Raw genomic sequence first — 24,300 nt, forward strand, 5'->3', positions numbered from 1 at the left:
CTATTTTGAACATGATCTACTATACAGTACTCTATTAAGTACTCCACAAATTGCCCCCAAGGAGGATATTAGCATAACATAACCCATTCCACTAACTGCAATGCATAATCTTGGATCTTAATTTATTATTTAGCATGACAGTTATGGCACTCAAGTCAATGGGTATAGTATAGTGCCAACAGTTGGTTATAGATGTGTAATACTCAGTAGTTGCTGTTTGAGTGTGATATAAAGAACTTGAGTGATTTTCTTTGGTTATAGGTGCACATATTATTATAGTGTTGCATTAAAGACTCGTGTGAAGATATATATACGTACAAACAACTAATAAACTCTTGACAATACATTAAAAGTTTAATTCTAATTAAAATTTACTCATAAATGATAGTACTAAAAAACATACACAATTTTTTATATGTTGTTATTCTTCAGAGTTCCTATTTTGCTCGAGTAACATTTTTAAAAGTGTGGAGAAATAAAATTTTAGACTCAATTATGTTGTAGTGTAAATATTTTTCATACTATCTAACAACAAACTATATATTATCACATTATTAACATATTTGTCTCTTAAATCAGGTATCTTGAAATTCTTACATGTGTAACAAGTCTTAAATTACCAAAATGCATCAGAGTTAATCTCAATCATTTTTTAGATAGAAGGCAAGAAAAAATGCATTGCATATGTCATAAGAGACCTCAACTGTATTTTCATTCTTCAGAAACTACTATCAAAAGTGTTAGTTGCTTCATAATGACTCATTTATCATTGGCATCATAGTTGGAAACCAGAGATGGCCATTTTTCACATGATAATAATTAGAACAAAAATGGAGAATGAATATCTACAAGATGGAGTTGGATGCATGATATGGGAAGGAAACTGTGTTATCTCAATTCAGATAAAACTTTGGACATTTGTCATAGGCACTTTAAATCAAGATAATTAAGAAAAAGGTATATCTATATATTACAAGGTTAACCACTTTGGTGTTCTCTGGCTATTTTATTCCTCGTTCGTTCAATCTTGGTGAAGTTCCTCGGCTGGCGGGGGAGCAAATCGGACATTGGCAGGCCGTGCCACAACAACCGTGTCATCGGCAAATAGAGCTTTGATGAATGATGGTGTTTTAAGGGGGCGGCGACCAGTCATGCGAGGGTACACATCTTCAAGAAAATAGTATGCATGACCAGCAATCATTCCCTGAAATATGTTGGAAAAGATTCACATGAGCTAGTTGTTTAGAACATGAATGGATAGAAATTAAGTGTTTATGCATTATGGCATATTATCTGAATGGATAGAAATTAAGTGTTTATGCATTATGGTATATTATCTGAATGGATACTCACCAGCAAATCCACCCAGGCACTAGCACCAACAAGGACAGAGAAACCCAAGAGAACCTACATGCATAAAATTTTTAAGACCAAGTTAGTGGCATTTAGAAGTTAGAAGTAAAGTAGAAGAAAAATATACAATTATAACTTTAGAACAAAGCATAAACATGGTTTAATGTAACCTATTAGGTAAAGAGGTAATAACAGCAAAAGCATACACACCCATGGAAGGTAAGCAGCAGTGAAGGTAAAGAGGCCTAGGAAGCTCATATGAATAAAGGGATTTTGTTTGCTCCACACGTAAACCTGAAAAAGATAAATTAAACTTTCAAAACATTTTAGACAGATTTATACACGAGTCAACAAGATATGTAAATGTGACTCACCATCATAAATGTCAATGAGTTGCTAAGGAATATAATTTTCGCAAATGACTCTGACAAATAAGGTATCATTCCCCCAAGTAGAACAATTCCAGTCAAAACAGTGGCACCAAATAAGAGCATGTACAAGAAATCAGCAGTTCTCCCCCTGAAGGAGTTCTCCTCTAGAAGCTTGCAGTACCGAGCAAGAAAAAACATATGAAACAAGAAATCCAAGTCTGCCCATTCAATAAGAAAATATTATGCCGAAGTTAGATATGTAATTGACAGCTATAAAATTAAATATCAAGCAATTAGAAACAAATATAAGCAGAGAATATGCAGCTGTTTCATGCAAATATGCCTATTAATGCATATGATTCTAAAAGAAGTTATGATCTGTTGACACCAGGTGTCAATTTTTTACTTACACCAAATCTCATCCTTTAATTCTATTTTCATCTAATGTATGATATTTATTTACTTCAATAACTAAACTTCACATGGCCTCTCATAACTCACTTGACCTCGGGCTCTACCCATCCCTTCCATTTGTCAAAAGAGAGGTGCCCATTAAATACAACTATAGCACCCATTTATAAAATTCAAATCCATGAAACTCATTGAAGTTTACCCATGTCAGATACCAGAAGATCCATTGAAGTAATTGAACCAACTCGTAAAATCCAAATCACCAAAGGATTGTCGAAGAAAAAACAAAGACTATCTAAACATCTAATCACCAAAAGATTAAGAGGTTGGGTTGAAAAGAAATACACAACCAAATAAAAAAAAGTCATGATTCTGGACTCTTTGTTAATTTTTCATTTCCCATAAGTTTAAATCCAAATCCAAATTCAAAGACTATCCAAACATCTAATCCAAATTACCAAAGGATTGTTTAAATTCTTTAACTTACACACTGATTCACTCAATCATTGCTGGATGTGACTTTAATATTCTAGTTCCTATCTAATGAGGGTGTACTGGTTGCATTCATCAAAGACGTTCTACAACTTATATTTTATACCTTTTAAAACTATTGGGTTCCATTCTGATCCTGTTAATAATCTAGGTTGGTTAAAGCTCATGACATACTGGTTTTAATTTGTTAGTTATTAAATTAACTATCTGATAAAAGGTTTTAAATTACATACTCAGTTGACATCTTTAATCTGCCAATGTCACCAATTGTTTGTGATGAACATGGAAAAGATAAGTCCATTTGGGCAATCTGGATCCACACTACTACAAAAGAACCATGATCTGGAATGTATGATCCAGTGGTTCAGCAGACTTGGTAACTATGGTCTTGCTTAAATATGAAGCAAGAATTACGCTCTGCCGACAAAAGCAGTGTTTGCTTCTTTAAGCCCCACAAAAGCTCATATATCAAATAGTTTAATATTTTAATTTCTTAGAAGTTGGAACTATGTACACACCCATTCTCCTTAAAATTTTACTGAATGAATAAGATTGACAACTCACTCAAAAGTGGGCATAACTCACGCATAACCATAACGCTTCTTCACTACTGTTATTCCCAAAACAGTTTGGATTTTCCTTTGTTCATGTTAACATAAAAATAAACAAATAATTTAAAACGTTGACACATTGGAACTGAAATTTAAAACATGGCATTCTAAATCTTAATGAATAAAGATCATTCAAAAGATGAGCAGCAAAAAGTTTACCCATTTTCCGGAAATACAAGAAATTAGTAACTAGACGCCAAAACTGATATTGTTTCACCACCAGTATCGGATTCAAGTACAAGTGATAAGGAGAAATTATCTGCAAAACCATTACAATGAGCATCAATCAACAAGGATCTAATCATCATCACCAATTTCAAAATCATAAGAATCACAAACCAATTGATCATTCATGGCACAATAGTTAAAAACTAAAACCTACAAATCATCAAATTACAATCAAAGGAAAAACATACATAGTTAAATTTATAAAAAACCATGCTACAGCATCAATGAACATGACCCAATCAAAGTTTCTAACCAAAATTCAAAATTTATCAAAACCCACGATTAATAACAAAAAATAAGACAACCCCATGAATAGTTTCATTTCAAATCGACAAATCACAAAAAACACCCAAAAAATGAAATTGAAAACCCTAAAAAGTGAAAAGCGTTACATCAAGGGAACATCCAATGGTTGTTACAACAGCGGCGGTGAGATAGGATCTGGTAATCACCGGCATCTGCTTATACCATTCTTCAACCGCTTGAGCCATTTTTTTCTTATCTCTATCTTATGATTAGAGTAAATAAAGAGAAAAAGGAATGTGAAAATGTTGAAGTGTGATTGGAAAGTGAGAAATGAGAGGATCAGAGTGAGAATTGGAATTGGAATGATAGAAGAAGGTGGTGATGAAGAAGTGAAAGATGGGAATGACAGAGACCAGACGAATCATGAAGAGCGTGGTTTTCACGAACCAATCATGTTCTTCTTCTTTGTTTGTTCAATTTTGGGCCTCAAAATGGGAAACTAGCCTGGCTGAGCCCAATCTAAGCCCAATTTCTCTCAATTTCATAGTTTATCAAACTCTTCCTATTCTAAAAGAGAAAAAATGTATGTAAATATGAATTTTATATATTATTATTACATTATCACCTTTGATACTTAATTGTTATTGACTTTAAAAAAAAATTAATTTAAATAAATGATAGATGGTAAAGTGCATGTACATAAAACTTTATAGTGTCAATATATAGATTTAACACTCATTCTAATGAGCATACAAAGAAAATTATATCATAATGTTGGTAACCAATTAAACTTTCTAGATTAATATAAAATTATTAATTTCTATTTTTATAATTTTTCTTTCTAAATAAATGAGATTTTTTTAATAAGTGTAGATATAAAGTGAAAAAAAAATGATGACATGTGATCCATCTTTCATCTTCATATGTCATATTGAATAGGATAGTGACAAAATGCAATTTAAAATGTGACACACTTTTCTCTTTTGGTAAGAACACTTAAGTTCAAACTAGACACTTTAATTAATAAATATCAGATTTTAGTTGGCAAAGGCTCACTAAGGATGTTACTAAGAAGAGATCATATCCTCACACCATGTTTATTTGCTTGACATAACCAAGGATAACATACCTAAGACACAATAATAAGCCAAAGTTTGAGAAGATAATTAATTCCTTTATCATGATTCATGGCTATAACTATAAGCCATAATCAATTACTAGCTCCAAAAGCTGTTGTTACTGTTAAGACACCATTTTCATACTTAGCAGTGATTCCATCAATATCAACCCTACCAGGTATTCTAAACTTCCTCTTAAACTTTCTTGCAGCTTCTGTGGATTCATCCATTCAGCTTCTGTGGATTCATCCATTGCTTCAGTTCTTATTATAAGGGATCTTGACTCCTCTACCTCTACTCTCACTGGTTTATCTGTTTATAGCCACAAGTAGGAAAGCTATATATTAGTCATATATATATATTAGTCTTATCAAGGGGACATGCAAATCTACCACATAACTTTATGATGTTACTGAATTTCAAATCTACCACATAACTTTGTGAATATCAAATATGGTAACATAGTCAAACAATGCATAACAGTTCATTGTATAACCCTCACACACATATTTGATTTTAACTCTTACAAGCTTGGTTAAGGTTTCTTCATAAGATTATATGAAACATGAATGGCATAAACTTCAATGTAGCAAGGAACAGAAAGCCTTGCCAGTTGTGATGAAAGAACTCATGAAATTGCACAAAGACAAGGGTCACAATTCAAAAATTAATACAAGAGACAATGCCAAGAAGAGTCGATATTCATAAATTTAATAAAAACTTGCAAGGATCTTCATGGTTTCCTGTAATATTCAGCAAACCGAATGGCTGAGTGTGAACCGATGGCAGTCGATAGACGCGCGTTTTTGGGATTTCTAGGACCGCATTCATGTGTTTACCCCAAAAACAAAACCATTGCTGTATGAAGGAAGATTGCAAGAAAGTGTGAGATTTTTCACAGGTGACCGAAAAGGATTTGGAGTCACGGGTTGTGTGATGTGCAGTCCAGCATTACGAAGGCCTTGTTTAGCATTTAGACATGAAACTTCTGATTGATCAGTGAAGAATGCTGGCACAGCCATCGACTTGATTAAATCAAGAGCTCCACCCCAACTCGAATACCTTTCTAATCCAGAGTTTAGAGCTATGACAACATGTGGAGTAGGTAAGTATGAGGCTTCCACCTGATAAACACCCCTCACAAGATTCACTCTCACTCTGCTACCTATTCCTGAAGTTGTGCCTGACAAATTCGTTGGAACTTCCGGTCCCACCATCACTATGTGTACATTGCCCAATCCATTAAGTAAGTGGCCTACTTCTGCAAATGCTGGCATCCAATCCAACTCCCCTTCAGGTCCAAGGTAGTGAACAATCACCTCCTTGCCTTTCAGTATAAGGTTCTTTGAAATTATATTAAGAGTAGTTAGTATGTGATACATGGTCAATGGATGCGAGAGGATGTCTGCAACAGGACTTGTGAATGGAAGCGAGCGAAGGTTGTAGTACTCTGACCACCCAGAGAGAAGAAACGGGCTTGAGACGTAATCGTTATGGAAAGGAGAGTCGTGAGGATATTCAAACTCATCAAGGCGGCCCCATAGTTCCTGCGGCCCACCTTTTACGGGAAGGAGACCGAAAGGGCAGTGTGAATAGCAACTGCACCTTCTCCTCCACATACCCTTCTGGTGGATACTTATTGATTCAAGCCACTTACAAGGCTGGTCAGCAGAACATGGGAACATGAAAACTTTCATAGCCAGCTCTTCTTCCCTTTCCATCATGGCCTTGTAAAGTCCACACATGCTTTTATGTGTGTCGTTCCAGTGTTGCTTCTGGCACAATGAACTGCAGTAAATGACTGCTCTACACTGGCCACAACAAAGTGAGTTTTCTCCATGTACTTCTTTATCACACATTGCACACTGTCTCAAGCCAGCAGCACTTGAGTATACTTTCGTTTCATTATTAAAAGTGCCATCCCTAGGTGGCTCCTTATATTTGGTTGGGGTTGAGACAGCGCTCATATTACCTTTTTCTTCGTATGCCTGACCCGGTGGGTGTGATATAGTAACAGCAACAAGGTTATAACCTCTCTTAGTTACTTCCGGAGACCATTGAACATCAACTGTCTCAATGAATGGTTCAAAATACGCCATTGTTGAAAACTTTGGACCACCTTCCTTGTCTACCTGCTGAAGTAAGGGGTGCACCATAGAAATGGCTTTCATGGACGCATATACAAACCTAAGCTCTTCAAATGTCGGATTTCTAAATCGAAGATAACCGGCAGGCATGCAGCGAGCAACATCAATAATAGGAAATCGATCGGTACCTGATGCTTCCAGTGACAAAGTTTTGATCATTTTACGATTACAAGGGAACATCAAAGACTCCACTTCATATGTGACCCTCAGAAGCTCAACATTCGGAACATGAATGGTCTCTCTAGGTCCTGTCATTTTCTTTGCATCGTTTTCTGATCTGAACATGTAGAACCCAACATCCCCTCCATCCCCTCCAATGAACTGGACACAAGGGAAAGGCTGCTTCTTCCCATGCCAATCCAAATCCTTCCCAACCCGGACGCCAAAATAGTGTCCCGGACGCAACCTTTTCCATGGCTCAGTTCGATATAGAGCCGCAGAAGCTTTGTATAAAGATTTAATAAAATTAGGCTCAATGCCATCAACTTTCATGAGACATGTTCCAGATCCAGGACCTAATCCAGGGCCAGAACCAAACTGTTCCTGAAATCTACCAAACAAACTCTTCAAATGCAAATCCATTGTGCTTCAAATGAACAGAACCCCCACTTCTAAATTCACTACTTCAGAGTAAAACTATTATATCTCTCTCAACACTTGAAATTTACACAATGAGATCTCAGTGTCAGAAAATGTTCACTTTCAACAAAAACAAGTCCAATTATGCACTATTCATTAAATCTATGAACTTAACACTCCATTGAATCAATTGAATACCAGACATTGCAACAAAGGAAAACCGAGTGCAGAGAAACTGTGAAAACCTTTGATAAAATCAATTATTTCAATTACTAAAAAAATGGGAAAAGATCAGAACTTTCATACCAGGTGTTTTTGATCTCTCAGACCCAATTCTGATTCATTTCATTTTAGTGCATGAGCCATTGATGAAAGGAATAATGGAATTAAGTGACCCTAGTTGCTTGCGTGGTAAGTTATCTTGTGCGGGCATTCTCATTTAGCATCTTGAAAGCAGTATCATCCAACCGTTAAATCAGAAAACAGCGATGCAGCAAATAGATCAACGGTGACAGTATGATCTCTGTTAATCTCTTCCACGTGTACAGAGAATTGCTCGTTTTTTTTGTTATCCTCGCACTGGAGGCAATCCTGTCCGAACTGGAAACATACACAGATACATGGGGCTAAGTCTCCCAACGAATCAAACATGTATCACTTGAACCAATTTGAACCAATGCCCGTTAAAAGACAATTGCTCATTTTGGGACCTCTAAGCAAGCATAAGATAAAATCAATAATTGGGTCACCTAATAATTTCTGGGCCTTGGAATAAAAATATGTGTATGTAACAAAAATATTTTTGTGAAAATATTTGAACATTGGATGAGAAATATCGGAGATTAAACATTATATGAGAAGTTATCCAGAGAAAAATAACTACTACTGCACGAATAAAAACACATGGTAAAGGACGGTTTTTACCCATCTTTGGACAAAGAGCTCTTTCGTCCTCACCACAAATTTATGATTTTAACAACTATTAATCAATTTAGATTTATTAGCTATGCTGAACACACAATCCTTTTTAAATATTTAATGAATATTTTAATAATGATTTATTAGTTATATCAAACATTTTATTAACGCACACTAATATTATTAAGAACTAACAGTGCAATTAAAAAGTTAGTTGAAAATTGAAAAAACTAGCTCTAGTTTGAAATTTTACTTTGAGGTTGAAAAATTAAGGGTCATAAACTTAATATTAACGTGTTTTAAAAAAAGTTCATAAATGGTTAAAGAATGATAAAAACAATGTAAAAAAGTTTATAATTTATAAACAATGTAAAAAAGCTTATATATCAAATCAAAACTTATATTCCTCAGCATTTTCGAGTGATCCATTATAACCCATTGACACCTCTCCAAACACATTCCAAGTCAATAAAAAAGGACCAAAAGTTGTTTTCCATGGACTAAACTGATAAATATTATTAGTCCGAGGACTAAATTGCAATTTCATTGCAAGAAAAAAAATCTAACCACCATTATGATGAAATATCATAATACCCCCTTTTTTGTCTTGATATTTCCATCCAATCCATCCTCTTTTTTAGGGTTAGGGTTAGAGTGCCTCATCTATTTAAATTCCACACAACCACACTCTCGTCCTTTCTCTCTCTTCGCCCCTTCTCACTTTCTCTCTCTAAAAACATTCAGATTTGATACAAAGAGAGAAGAAGAAGATGATGCAACAAGGAGGAGGCATCGCACCACCAAACCTAGGTCAACAACCTTACGTCATGTTACCACCTCAGCCTCAGGCTCCGGCCCTATGGCAACAACAACAACCGTCTCAGTCTGTTGCTCCGCCGCAACAACTGCCGTCTCAGCCTCAAAGCGCCGATGAAGTCCGTACTCTATGGATCGGTGATTTGCAGTACTGGATGGATGAGAACTATCTATATCAATGCTTTGCTCACACCGGAGAGGTATATATATATATATATCAATCTTTTCTCTTTACTCTTTTCCGTTTAAATCTTTGTTTTTCTTTTTGAATCGATGTGAATGAGAACACTGTTTTTTTCTTTTGTTAATACGAGCATGAAATTTAGGTATTATGATAGACTTGTGTGAATAAAATCACTATTTTTTCTCTATTTATTTGGCTTGCTGTGTTGCTCTGTATAGTTAAGAGTCGAAATTCTGATAATTTTGTGTTTTCAAAACAAAACTGCTTATGTTGTCGCCAAGCACGTTTTTTGCATATTATCCTTTAGCATGAACTGTTATTTTTGTAAAAAAACAATGTATAGTGAAAACCCTTGCAGTGGCAAAATTATGTTAATTATGCAAGTGGGAACACTATTTTTTTGTTAGCTTTTTAATTGGAGCATGTTAGATTAAGGTAAATGAGAACTTTATTCTTGCTTCCTGTGATGGCTAGATGTTTCAGTGTTTATCGTCTAGTTCGATAGGGTAATCTGCTACATGAATTTAGGCTCTGTCTGTTTTTTACCCTGTAGGGTTTGTTTTTGTTTGATCTAGTTGTTTGAAGCATTTCAAGGGGCTTGTTTTCTGTTGCTGAAGCTTGGGTTTTGTTTGGTTGCAGGTGGCCTCTGTGAAAGTTATTCGTAATAAGCAAACTAATCAATCAGAAGGCTATGGTTTTATTGAGTTCAATAGTCGTGCTGGTGCTGAGAGAGTACTTCAAAGTTACAATGGAGCTATTATGCCCAATGGTGGGCAGCCCTTCAGGTTGAACTGGGCAACTTTCAGTGCGGGTGAGAGGCGTAACGATGACAGTCCCGATTACACCATATTTGTTGGTGACTTGGCTGCAGATGTCACTGACTATCTCCTAACAGAGACATTTAGGTCTCGTTTTAACTCGGTTAAGGGTGGAAAAGTTGTGATTGATAGGCTCACTGGCCGGACCAAGGGTTATGGTTTTGTGAGGTTTGCAGATGAAAGTGAACAAGTGAGGGCTATGACTGAGATGCAAGGTGTTCTTTGTTCAACAAGGCCCATGAGGATTGGACCAGCTGCTAATAAAAACATAGGCACACCACAAAAAGGTTTGTCTATTTGTTAATTGTGATATGCTGCTCTTTTGCTGCGAACGTCTGCTTGATAGGCTGCATAAAGGAATGTTGAGATATCTTCGTTCACAGATGCCTTCACCATTTTCTATTGATTGATGATAATGCCTTAATTGAAGTTTTATGTTATTTGTTCTGTTTTGTGGTATATGCTAAATGTTATTGTTTTAAGTTATTATTCTTTTCAGTTACGCTCTTGAAGATTGCAGTCCAAACTCATTTATTCCTGTAGTTTTGTTTAAAAATTTGGGCCAAGTAAATGATATACAATAATAAAATCTTATAGACCTCGTGTTGTCTCAAAGCAGGGTGCCAAGAGGCTCTGTCATCTCGGAGCCTGAGACTGATTTCAGCTGAAACGGTTACCATTTTAGTGCATGGGCCTGCTTAGGTCAGTTATCCGTTTATGTCTTGCCCATTATTTTTGTGGCATTTTCTTTTATCATCTTCAATTTCACCCTATTCTTTCAAGTTTACTTCTTGGTTAAGTTTGTACTCCAATTACACCACACAGCTTCTCTGGTTACTTACAGTTTTTCAGTCTTCCATTCGTAATCTTTATTCCTTTAGTTTGCCCTTATTAGTTTTCCATAAGAATGTCTTTCAATTTCTCTTGTAGTGTTTTCTTGTGCTGCAGCAGGTATTATTTACTTTTCAAAATATTTTTGTTTCCATTCTATCAGAGGCTTATTATTAAATTCCAATTTCCAATCTCCAAACCATGAGAAAACAATCATGTAGCACCATTGTTTGTTGCTTTCATTTTCCTGAAACTCCACCTTGAAGTGTGGTTATGTTTGTGTTATCATGTTATTTTTGTATTTCTTTAAGATGATTAGGTTCTGTCTCCATTCTGTCCTCCTAATTCTAAGTACAATGTTATGCAAATGGAGTTGCACTTTACTTTATATTCCTCATCCTTTTCATGTAGCATGATCTGTCAAACTCTTGCTATTCATATCTAGGTGCTGGAAAATTTAGACACAAGTTACAGGATGGTGAAAATGACCAAGGCTGTGCCTATAGGTTTTGCATCTGTTTGACATGTCTTATGTCTAATATAGGTTTTCAGTTTTCATTTGCCATCTTAACCTTCTTCCTTTTATTTCATGTAATAATAAAAATTTGCCGCTTACCATGTCCAGTATATCTATCAGTTGTAATGGTGCTGAATAAGTAAATATCCTGCCAATGTGTGTAATAAACTATCTTTATTGAATTTACCCCAGTTTATCTGAATGATTGATTATGTTTTCACTGGCCGTATCTCTGTCAGCAAATAATGTTTTATATCTTAAGATATATGGTGGGTGTATGACACCCTGACCATTTTGTTTCCTCTCAACTTGCTCTTTCTCTTATTATCTTATTGTCTGTATATGCTCTTGTGAAGTGTGGTGTTTCTTGTTTTTATTTTTATTTATGTGCTGTGTGTATGACATTGGCCATTTGTTGGTTCTCAACCTGTATTATCTTATTGCCTGTATAGTCTTGTTCACTGATGTGTTTCTCATTTATGTTTTTGTATGTATGGCATCATTTCTATTGTTGAACATTGTGTTATCTTTGTTGAGCATTTATCTGCTTCTGAGATCACTCTCTGAATATGTTCATGCTATAAGTTGCACCTAGGTTTGAGCTTTTTGCTCAAAATAAATAAGCTTTTTTTATCCATTGTCATAAAAAAAGTTGCACTTTAACTATCATAAAATTAGTTGCTATATATTTTCTGTTTTGCTTTTTTAATGTTTTCTTTTCCATGGATTATTGTTCCTTCACTGTGTTCACATAATTCATCTTTTACTTCAATTTTTTTAATATGCAGCTTCATATCAGAATCCTCAAGGCCAAGGCTCTCAGAACGAGAATGATCCAAATAATACAACTGTGCGTACTTTTGAATATAGACTCTGATTTCCTGCCTGCTTGTTTCTAACTTTCCTTTTGTTTTTCAGATTTTTGTCGGAAATTTGGATCCTAACATCACCGATGATTATCTGAGGCAAGTTTTTGGCCAGTATGGAGAGTTAGTTCATGTGAAAATTCCATCAGGCAAGCGATGTGGGTTTGTCCAATTTGCAGACAGGTAAGATAACCTTATATTTGATATTTTATGCCATGTTACATAACTTCCTAGTCTATGCAGTAGTCTAATTTTGCTTTGAATGTTCATTTGAATCAGGAGCTCTGCAGAAGAGGCACTACGGGTTTTAAATGGAACAGTGTTGGGTTCACAAAATGTTCGCCTTTCATGGGGCCGTAGTCCTTCAAACAAACAGGTAAATTTATTTACTGGTTGGTGTTACTCTGCTTCCTTACCATTTGCATGTTTCCAATTTTGATCCATGCCTTGTTTCTCTCAGGCTCAGCCAGATGCAAACCAGTGGAATGGTGCCGGTGCTGGTGGATATTACGGATATCCTCAGCAAGGTTATGAAAATTATGGTTATGCTGCTCCTGCTCCTGCTGCCGCTGCACCGCAGGATCCTAACTTATATGGCAGTTATCCTGCAGGGTATGCCAATTACCAACCACCACAGCAACAGCAGCAAATAGGATATAGTTAAGATTTTGCACCTTTCCTTTGTAATCGATATGATACCTCATGAGTTGCTTATCTCTCATCTTGTGTCTCGCGGAAATCGTACTCTGCTTCTTTTTTCTCCTTTTTGATTGCCGGATGACATTTGTGTTTTATGGAAACTGTGTTTTGTACCCATAAAATTGTTTGTTGAGTACTTATATTTTATCTTAGACTTTGATGAAATGGTCTATCTATTGTTTGCCACATGGTTTTGCAGTGTATGCATTTTATTTTTAATACTCAGCTGATGATAAGTAAACTGCTAGTGTGTGTACTGAGGTCATTAACAAAAGATTTGCAGACAAAAGATTTAATATTTGTTCCAAAAATCTCTAATGTGAATAACGGAAACACATTTGTTGTTCCAAAAATCTCTAATGGAAACACATCTGTTGTTCCAAAAATCTCTAATGGAAACACATTTGTTGTTCCAAACAATGTCGCCCCGAGTGTTCATTAGATAAAAGGTGGATATTCCTTTTAGTTGGGTACTAGAGGTTTCATAGCTACATGATTGGAAATAGTGAAAAAAGATTCCTTAAAGCGACTTTCTTAAACACTTCAACTAACAAGTGTGGATGTTTATTTTTTCTCACTTTATGCTTTTTTTCACTGTTGGTATCAAAGTGCAGTTATATTTCTATTATTCAATTTTCGTTAATAATTGAGAACCTGATCCTAGACTTATTTTTGTGAAGTCGGTTCTGCATTTATTTGCTCTCTAATTATACTGTTCATGCCTGGTTAGTTATAACATAAAACTAGTCAGGTTATTGTCAAACGCAAAAGGTGAATCACAAGATAAATAGTGAATAAAGCCAGAAAGTCCAATCTGAAATTTAGACTTAATTAAATTTGTGTACTTCAAAAGGATTATTTCATTAGCCAAATGTGATGTGATTGGTTATACCAAAAAATGAAGGGGATGCAACTTACTACAATACTACACAAATCATGAGAAAAATTTAAAATACAATACAAAATTTAAATTTTAACATAAATTTATACAAAAAGTATATATTGCGTTATAAATTTGCAATATTTATTAAGAGGTATGAATCATTTCTCATGGAGACACAATTTGATGATCACAATTTACCCCCAAAAAATGCTTGTAATTATAACGAAAAACAATTTTTTTCCATATACTATATTATTTGTCTTATGTCAAATTGTCAACTAAGCCATCTTAGACCATCCATAAAGGCAAATATTATCTTCATTTTCTTAGTTTCCTTATATTATTTCATTATTTTATAATTTATTATAACTCCCTGTAAAATAAGAACAATTTTTTCTCATAATGACAAATCATTCTTATTTTTATTTGGGTCACACAACATCTATCTCTCTTCTCCTTTTCTATTAGTTAAGATCAACTACGAATTGTTCTCAGAAAATAAGAATGACATAGTGAAGAAAAGAATAAGAATATTCTTATTACCTTAAGAGGTAAATTTATTTACTGGTTGGTGTTACTCTGCTTCCTTACCATTTGCATGTTTCCAATTTTGATCCATGCCTTGTTTCTCTCAGGCTCAGCCAGATGCAAACCAGTGGAATGGTGCCGGTGCTGGTGGATATTACGGATATCCTCAGCAAGGTTATGAAAATTATGGTTATGCTGCTCCTGCTCCTGCTGCCGCTGCACCGCAGGATCCTAACTTATATGGCAGTTATCCTGCAGGGTATGCCAATTACCAACCACCACAGCAACAGCAGCAAATAGGATATAGTTAAGATTTTGCACCTTTCCTTTGTAATCGATATGATACCTCATGAGTTGCTTATCTCTCATCTTGTGTCTCGCGGAAATCGTACTCTGCTTCTTTTTTCTCCTTTTTGATTGCCGGATGACATTTGTGTTTTATGGAAACTGTGTTTTGTACCCATAAAATTGTTTGTTGAGTACTTATATTTTATCTTAGACTTTGATGAAATGGTCTATCTATTGTTTGCCACATGGTTTTGCAGTGTATGCATTTTATTTTTAATACTCAGCTGATGATAAGTAAACTGCTAGTGTGTGTACTGAGGTCATTAACAAAAGATTTGCAGACAAAAGATTTAATATTTGTTCCAAAAATCTCTAATGTGAATAACGGAAACACATTTGTTGTTCCAAAAATCTCTAATGGAAACACATCTGTTGTTCCAAAAATCTCTAATGGAAACACATTTGTTGTTCCAAACAATGTCGCCCCGAGTGTTCATTAGATAAAAGGTGGATATTCCTTTTAGTTGGGTACTAGAGGTTTCATAGCTACATGATTGGAAATAGTGAAAAAAGATTCCTTAAAGCGACTTTCTTAAACACTTCAACTAACAAGTGTGGATGTTTATTTTTTCTCACTTTATGCTTTTTTTCACTGTTGGTATCAAAGTGCAGTTATATTTCTATTATTCAATTTTCGTTAATAATTGAGAACCTGATCCTAGACTTATTTTTGTGAAGTCGGTTCTGCATTTATTTGCTCTCTAATTATACTGTTCATGCCTGGTTAGTTATAACATAAAACTAGTCAGGTTATTGTCAAACGCAAAAGGTGAATCACAAGATAAATAGTGAATAAAGCCAGAAAGTCCAATCTGAAATTTAGACTTAATTAAATTTGTGTACTTCAAAAGGATTATTTCATTAGCCAAATGTGATGTGATTGGTTATACCAAAAAATGAAGGGGATGCAACTTACTACAATACTACACAAATCATGAGAAAAATTTAAAATACAATACAAAATTTAAATTTTAACATAAATTTATACAAAAAGTATATATTGCGTTATAAATTTGCAATATTTATTAAGAGGTATGAATCATTTCTCATGGAGACACAATTTGATGATCACAATTTACCCCCAAAAAATGCTTGTAATTATAACGAAAAACAATTTTTTTCCATATACTATATTATTTGTCTTATGTCAAATTGTCAACTAAGCCATCTTAGACCATCCATAAAGGCAAATATTATCTTCATTTTCTTAGTTTCCTTATATTATTTCATTATTTTATAATTTATTATAACTCCCTGTAAAATAAGAACAATTTTTTCTCATAATGACAAATCATTCTTATTTTTATTTGGGTCACACAACATCTATCTCTCTTCTCCTTTTCTATTAGTTAAGATCAACTACGAATTGTTCTCAGAAAATAAGAATGACATAGTGAAGAAAAGAATAAGAATATTCTTATTACCTTAAGAACAACAAGAATATTTATTAAATTAGATTTTGATTGAGTGTTGTATACTAGAGATAGAAATATATTGTCAAAATGTGAGAAGACAAGAAGTATGTAAAGCATAGTGGGAAAATGAAAAATAAATAAATAAAAGAAAAATACAAGATACCTCTTGAGCATTTTTTTAGAAGTATCGTATGCAAATTGATATGGTTGTATTGTTCCATTTTGAGATTATTATCAGGGCTTTGCAAATTGGTCATTGGTTTCTAACTGTGAAGTCCATGGGTCAGGAACATTTTTGTTTCCTTAATTTTGAAAATAGTTGATCATTGTTGTAGGGCATAAGGAGAATTTCTCATATCAATCTAAACCATTGAATATGATAACACTCGGAATATCGTTATACTCAATTAATGAATCACGTGGTTATTTTTGTTTTGTTTAACTTACTTTTTGAACTTTTCATTTAATTTTTAGGTTTTGAGTTTGAGTTTGGATTTGAAATTTGAGTATGACTCATGAAATATGTGAGGAATGATTTTTTTACATCATATATCCAATATTAGATGTTGATTATACTTTCATCTAACGGTTATTAAAGTTAGTACCTAAATAAAATTGTGAAACTGAAAAAATAATAATATTAGTGTAAACAAACCACCCCTCAGAATTAGTTCTACATACTTGTGAATGTTCTCGGCTCGTGTTCTCGGATCGGACAAGATTGCCTTTAGTGCAAGGATACCTGTAGGAACAAAAAAACCACCCTCCTCTATTCTCCAAAGACATACTTCTGAGTCCTGATGTATGGGCAAAATAAAATGGTCTGGGCCCATTGGATCCCCAAGATTGAGATTCGATTCCGCGACACTTGTTGGGAGGGGCAGCCATAAACCCCAAAATAATTACCAAAAAAAGTGAGGAATACCCTTGGTGGTAAAAAAAAAATGGCCAGTTCCTTAAATTTCAATTTCTGAGCTTTGTTTCCTTTTAAAACATTTATTAAAAGCTTGTTTGGTTGAACTTCTACTAAAAACGTTTACTTGAAAAGCATTGCTGAAAAGCCATGTTATCCATTTTACTCATATCAACCAATATGCAAGAAAACTTGTTTCTTTTGAGTTTGCAACAAAGAAGTCATCATGAATACTTGGATGGTGTTGATGCTTATCTCCCAAAATAGATAATCTGCCTGAACTTATGACAAATTGTATCAATGAAATTATCATCCAACATTTGGATCATTACACATTTCCTGTTTTATTGACATTCGATACGAATGCGAATGCGTATTCGTATATCTCAGTCAATAACAGTAAACTATATACAGGTAAAATGCATACAGATATAAACTTTAGAAGGATCATCCTATGGATGACAAAGATGGTGTATCATTGAAATGGAACTGATCCAAACCAAATTAAAGGGCAATACTTATAAAAATCACCAAAATATATGAATTCAAATTATAATTCTCAATGTCTACCCAATCCAACAACACACAGTTACCAGTTAATTGCAGGCTGAGATTGTTATTATTCTAGATTTCTTTCTCTATCTTCTAGATGTTGGAGCAGTTTGGCTCACCAGGAATCTACTCATTCAGTCCAGGCATGGTAGGCAAAGACTGCAGTCTAGTTCTAAGTTCTCGAATGATCAACTCATCAACCAGTTCATCTGCAAAATGCGCAGATTGTAGTCCAATTCTGTGTTCCTTCTTAGTGTTTTCAACTGTTGGAACTAAGTTGAAAACTTCAGAAGTTATCTCTGACTCTTCGGTTGCTCCTCCATCGGAAATGGATTCAATTACATGTCCTCCAGTGGAAATGGGCGAGTCAATTGTTGGCGAGTCAGCCATGAGTACCACAGCAGACGCAAATTGGTTCTCAAGTGAAATTGAGATATCAGAATAGAGCTCAGATGGTGGAAGTTGGCTTCTTATAGGCACGGGCCTTAGGGGTTCAGGTCCAAAAGATTTCATGCTATATTGTGTTGAAGAATGAAAAGAACTATGTGCACAACTCTCTGGATTGAGAGCTGGAATTGGCATATTCTTAGTTTTGATCATCGGAAGATCTAGAGCCACACAATTTTCAGCAGTGACTGGAACAATTCGCTCTGGTAAAAAAACAGCACCTCGTAAGTAAGTATCTTCCAGCTGCACCTTAACCAGATAGCCAGCATCAAAGGTGCCTTCAATGACACCATAAACCACCTTCCCTACCATCTGCCCCTCATAACCATCAGCTGTTTGGGCAGTTTCGCTGGAGCTCGACACACTGGTGGAGCTTGCTGTTGCAGTCACGTTGCTTCCTCGAACACCACTTTTTTCTTTGCGTGGCCGGCCACGTTTCCGTTTATTTGGAACATTTGATTCAGTAGAAGAGCCTAATCCTTCATTGTGTGAGCTCATCTTCTAGAGAAGAATTCTGATCCAGAGGCCTAAAAGAAAAACACTATAAACTGTAATATAAGACTTTCAGTCAATACTATATGAGAACTCATAATGACATAACTACTTGTTTGAATAACAAAAAACTTATAAAAGCAATACAAGTGCACATAAATTGGCTAACATTATGCTTCACATGGGGGAAATAATTTGCAATTGTGCAAATGAGAGATTTTTTAATAATATTATCAAAAGGACAAATATTTGAGTCTTAATATGACCAGCCAGCAAATAATATGGAGTAAAATAAATATAAAACAACCAGGTGAGAGCCTTGTGCAGTCGCCCTTTCCGTTCTTTTCTATAAGTTACCATTCCAGAAAAGTGCCACTTTATTAGTGCTCGAGAAATGACAAATGATTTTAGATGGATCCAAAATTGTTAAGCAAATAGAGATAGTGACACATCAAGAAATTAAGCATAAAAATGTTGAAGATAAAGAACATATGAATTACTCTATCCAGGGAAAGGGCAGACAATGCAATATGTTGAAAAAAGAAGAAAAAGCAGAGATAATGATAAAATCCAGATTAATCTAAAACATTAAATATCACTAAATAACCCACAATCAGCATAAAAAGTGAAACTATTAGGAATTAGAAACATCTCTCTCTAGAATATCCTATGGTGATGCCAAACTCCCTTCCTCAAGCATACAAATACACACAAGGGGAACCAAAATTTAATATGTTTAAATGTATTTTCATGCTGATTAAAAATTTATAATAAAAATTTGGAAATCAATATTTTCATTTGCTTCCCAAATATATCTCAGAAGATGAAGAATATCATCAAGATCCATGACATAAGATCTTTGTCTTGATCTGTCGAAAAAAGACAGTGACTTTGATATCTGTAAGCTTAAAGAAGAAAGCACCCACTTGTATTGATAACAATTATTAATTAAGAGACAGTTGATTTACCTTAATCCTAGAACAATCTTTGATCACCACTCAGTCGCCGAAACTTCAGAGAACGCGCCGAAACCTAAGACCTATCACTCTCACCTCATGGACTATTCATAGTAGGGCAAGGGCTTACTGTCAGGGGGAAAACCCAGCAGGGAGCTATAAACCCAGAAAGGAGCTATAATTATCGGTTGTTGTAACACAAGGCATGCCGGGCTCACTTTTCAGAACCAATTCAACCTAATAGCGCGAGTTGTTATGTAAAAGCCCAAAAATAATTTCACCTTAAATCTTTGAAATGGGCCGCGTAGATATACAACATGCATAATCCAAGGATGAAAACATATGATCTTTTAAACACTAGCCGCTACCATGCCTACCACAGGTCATACCATTCAACAAATGATAAAATCTATTGTTTGATCAGATCACATAGATTTGACTATCAGATATTCCTTATCTATTTCTTATTTATTGATAAGATCAATTATGAGTTTAGAAGGGAAATGTGTGGTCATGCATGTGTGCAAAGAAGAATGAAAGAGCCATTTAAAAAATTTGGTCAATTATGAGAACTTATTATCACTTTTGCCTTCATTCCAAACACATATCTTTCTATGTTTTAATTATGAACAAATAATATCAACGCAATGAAAGACATGCATATTTTTATGCTTGTTAAAAAACAACTCACCTAATAGCTTAAGTTGTCAGGTGAAAGCCCAAGAATGGCTTTGTTTCTCTAACACATTCCATCACGAAAGAGCCTCTTCGGTTTGACATCTCGACTTGGTCATAGAGGCTCTTATACCGAGTCGTTGATAGTTACTCCAAAAGCCTTAAGCTGTTAGGTAGAGAACAACAATGGTTTTATATCATCAACAATGATCAATATCTATTAAAAATAGAACACAAATAGAAAAAGTGAAAAGAAAACACATGTAGTCACTTGCATACAAAGATATTAAGTGAAATAAAAGAATTTTATGCTACTAAATTTAGCATCTCTTACCCTTTATGCATGTCAGTGTGTATATTCATCCTGAATATGGTTAGAATTTATTCTCTAATATCATCTTTCTCCCAAAACAATACAAATGTATCGCTAGGAGAGTTCGGCCAGGTTTTCATAAATTCCAACACTAATATTGTTATAAAATGGCTACTAAAAACACTAAGATAAATAGATTATACTAGAATCCAATAAAAGGATTTGGGTTTCAAAAGGTATATTATTATTAGATAATAAGGTTTTCATCATGAGAACACTATTAATCTTACCACTGCATTATTCCATGATCGATCTGTCTCTTTGACATTTATTCCTCCGCTGATAATATTTTGAGAGAAAATTCCTCCTCAATGATAGCAAACAGGATATTTAGATCACTGCCACATCTAGGAAGGAAAGACATGATCACATCATACAAATTAGTTAACTAAAATATCATGAAAATGAATTATGAGAAAACTGCTGGTCAAAAGGAGAGGAAACCATAGCCAAGTCATACAAACTATCTCTTTTGGTTTCAGAAATTTCTGATTATTCAAGCACTTAAGGAAGTGGAACAATTTCTTTACTTTTGTGGCCAGAATTAGAGATATATTTACAAAGATGTGTCGATTTATTGGATTGGTAATTTTGGTGTTTGAATTCCAAATGATTATGGATGCTACTTGAAACTAGATTGAGATTCTTTGACTAGTATTACATTTAACAATGTTTGGTGCAGCATATAAAATAAAACAGTTCATCCATGGCAAAAACATTGTAACAAATATAATTTTTTTGAGTTACTAAGCAATGTTTAAATTGAAAGAGATCAGATCAATATATCTTAATGATTCATTTTGAAGAATTTTAATAACTTTCTCATTTTACCTCTTCAGCTTTTCCTTCAATGATGTGCTTTATATAGGCCTGAATTTATTGAATGTGACAGAAACGCAGGCAGTTATTAGGAGCCACAGAAAATGTAGTTTGCCAAAAATAAGTAGATACTAGATAATAACTTTCTATAAGGAAATCATTTCTTCCATCGACGAGCATACTATTGCCATATTAATGGACAAGTGTGCAATGTTGTTAGAATTAGATGTTCTGCATTCAATCCAATTCGTCATCAGTGACTCAGATATAACTTTGGATTATAAATAGCACTGAATCGCACCATTTCTAAATCGCTGCTTTGTGTGATTCATACACATAGATATTTTTTTCCTTAGATTTTCATCAGAAACTGAAGGAGCAGAGGACTAAATAGTTTTAAAAGGAAAATGAACAGTCTTCAGATTTTTCACCTTAAAGCTTAAACATTACCAGGGATGGGCTTCATAAAACATCAGGGGAGGGGCATAAGTTAACAAACTTTACAATCTAATAAATCAAAATTAAAACATAAAAGGTTAATACATTATACCTTCATCGAAGTTGACCACTTCATCGAGTATCCGATACATGAAGTGATTGGGGTAAAAGTGATCAAACTTTGACAATCTAATAAAGAAAAATCAAAGTATAAAAGGTTAATACATTATACCTTTATCCAAGTTGACCACTTCATTGAAGAGCAGATAAATGAACTGATGAATCACTGCAAGTAGTAATTTCATTAGCTTTTCTCTTATAGTATGAATAATATGAACTAGATGTCAATAACTTTCCCATAACTCTATCTAAACTCTTCTCAGCTTCTCCCACATTATCAAATATAATGAAAATTTAGATATAACTAAAATAAACTATTAGTAATTATGTTTCATAAATCTATCCATTACTTGATATCATGGCTAGAGGGTGAGTTTAACGCAGCGGTAAGGTTGTTGTTTAGTAACCATGAGGTCACGGTTCAAATTCTGGAAACAGTATCTTTGCTTGTAGGACTAAGGCTGTGTACATCTACCCTCACCAGACCCCAATAAGTTGGAGCATCGTGCATTGGGTCACCCTTTTACTTATATCATGGCTCAAATACAAAGAACAGAGGGAACACCAAGCAGCAATTGACATAGTTAAAAATATACTCCATATTTACCACCGCATAAATTAACAGAGAACATGATTTGAAGAGTATAGAACAACAACACACACACAAAAAATACAAAATTCACAAGAATAATCTGTCAAAAATCAGATGAAACCCTAAATTACAGAGGAATGCATATTGATATAACATCACAGTCTACTTAATTAGTGGCACACTATTAAAAGAATAAAAGTGCATTATTTTACTTAATTATATCCATTTAAAAGTAAATAAATAAATGACAAATGGATTGTAGGTACTCACAGAAAGAACCTGCTAGCTCAATGCTACAACCATGTGGCAACAAGAATGAAGAAAAGGCTAATTAACATTATTTTTTTTATTTTCTCTTCATTTATCCCCTAATTTTTTTGGTACTACCACTCTCCCTCATAGTTAAATCTTTTCCGGAATTCATGATAATAATATTTATGCATTTTTAATATATTATTTACTATTTATTTATATTATTTTTTTAAAATATTATTAATAATAAAACATGAATAATAGATGATACAATAACATTATATAAAATTCGGACAATATTAATGTATAAAATCTTTTTCATAGAAAGAAAAAAAAGAAGTTTTATTAGCACGTGAATGAAGAATAACATATAGGGAGAGCAACTAAGATTTTAGCAAGTGCCTTAAAATAGGAAAATAGTGTGCCTAACGTAGGAATTTGGATCTCTCCATTACCGGAGAGTCCATTACCATGTTGATATCATGACACGTGATAAAAATAAAAATCCAACGTTTCAAATTTTAACTCAACTTTTAATAGAATAAATTATAGTTATTGTTTCCTCTTAAAATTTAGTACTGGACTCTGGAGATGAGTTGGGGCTCCTAACGTAGTTCATAATAGTTAAGTTATTATATATAAAAAGTTTGATGATGAAGACAAAATTTACTTTGATGAACAAGTTCATGAAAAAGCACCCTTCAAAACATTAAATTCTTTAAACTGTAGTTTGACCTGCTTATATTTAAAACTTGTTGGTTAGGTTTTTCTTCATCTCTTAAAAATGTTCATTTTATTATTTGGATTTATATTAAAATAAAATATTTTGAGAGAAAGACATCAAACATTTAAGTTTTTCATAAAAAAATGTTTCCACCGATAACATTGATGGAGAATGACCTCTTTAAAATGAGTCTAAAATATATGGCCTTTATGATTCCGATTGAAGCTAGAGCATTCACATGAACGTGTAGGCATGACATTATATTAGCATGCATAGACATTTGACAATGTTTATAGAACTATTCATTCATTATTTTTTTCTATTACCAATAATATTCCATCAGGAAAACAAATCTTCTGTAACATGAAAGTTCATGTCATCTCTTAGACCAACTAGTGTTTGACAACAAGTTAAAAATAACATCTCATTTTAACTTTATTTTATTAAAATAATATATTAACTTCACATGTCTATATATAATTGGAGCGGGACAATAATGAGAATACCAAGCTGGGACAGGTGATTCTCATCTGAATAAATATCACTTGTCTCATTTTTCATGTCACAT

General features: G+C 34.0%; 4 protein-coding genes across 14 annotated transcripts; 1 reads left to right on the forward strand and 3 right to left on the reverse strand.

The window, feature by feature from the left end:
* LOC109345328 (derlin-2.2) lies at positions 782–4,102 on the reverse strand. Its single transcript, XM_019584269.1, has 6 exons — positions 3,859–4,102; positions 3,398–3,497; positions 1,728–1,942; positions 1,564–1,647; positions 1,354–1,407; positions 782–1,204 (listed from the first exon to the last, which is right to left on the reverse strand). Exons 1-6 carry the CDS (start codon positions 3,955–3,957, stop codon positions 1,022–1,024), a joined length of 735 nt encoding a protein of 244 aa, XP_019439814.1. The 5' UTR covers positions 3,958–4,102; the 3' UTR covers positions 782–1,021.
* On the reverse strand, positions 5,567–7,903 carry LOC109345325 (zinc finger MYND domain-containing protein 15-like). Its single transcript, XM_019584255.1, has one exon. The coding sequence runs from the start codon at positions 7,557–7,559 to the stop codon at positions 5,658–5,660; it is 1,902 nt and encodes a 633-aa protein (XP_019439800.1). The 5' UTR covers positions 7,560–7,903; the 3' UTR covers positions 5,567–5,657.
* LOC109345326 (polyadenylate-binding protein RBP45-like) lies at positions 9,147–13,389 on the forward strand. The gene is made up of 6 exons (XM_019584256.1): positions 9,147–9,490; positions 10,114–10,579; positions 12,429–12,490; positions 12,559–12,689; positions 12,786–12,882; positions 12,967–13,389. The coding sequence occupies exons 1-6, from the start codon at positions 9,245–9,247 to the stop codon at positions 13,168–13,170; spliced, it is 1,206 nt and encodes a 401-aa protein (XP_019439801.1). The 5' UTR covers positions 9,147–9,244; the 3' UTR covers positions 13,171–13,389.
* On the reverse strand, positions 17,748–23,110 carry LOC109345327. 11 transcript variants are annotated; one of them, XM_019584265.1, is made up of 6 exons: positions 23,027–23,110; positions 22,277–22,330; positions 21,619–21,657; positions 21,018–21,134; positions 20,431–20,580; positions 17,748–18,832 (listed from the first exon to the last, which is right to left on the reverse strand). In XM_019584265.1, exon 6 carries the CDS (start codon positions 18,787–18,789, stop codon positions 17,971–17,973), a length of 819 nt encoding a protein of 272 aa, XP_019439810.1. In that variant the 5' UTR covers positions 18,790–18,832; positions 20,431–20,580; positions 21,018–21,134; positions 21,619–21,657; positions 22,277–22,330; positions 23,027–23,110; the 3' UTR covers positions 17,748–17,970. The 11 variants fall into 11 exon arrangements, with proteins under 11 accessions (XP_019439810.1, XP_019439811.1, XP_019439812.1 ...); XM_019584266.1 differs by adding an exon at positions 22,157–22,174 and having other exon boundaries at positions 22,277–23,060; XM_019584267.1 differs by lacking the exon at positions 21,619–21,657.

This window comes from Lupinus angustifolius, chromosome LG04, assembly GCF_001865875.1.
Source record: "Lupinus angustifolius cultivar Tanjil chromosome LG04, LupAngTanjil_v1.0, whole genome shotgun sequence".
Classification (NCBI taxonomy): Eukaryota; Viridiplantae; Streptophyta; class Magnoliopsida; order Fabales; family Fabaceae; genus Lupinus; species Lupinus angustifolius.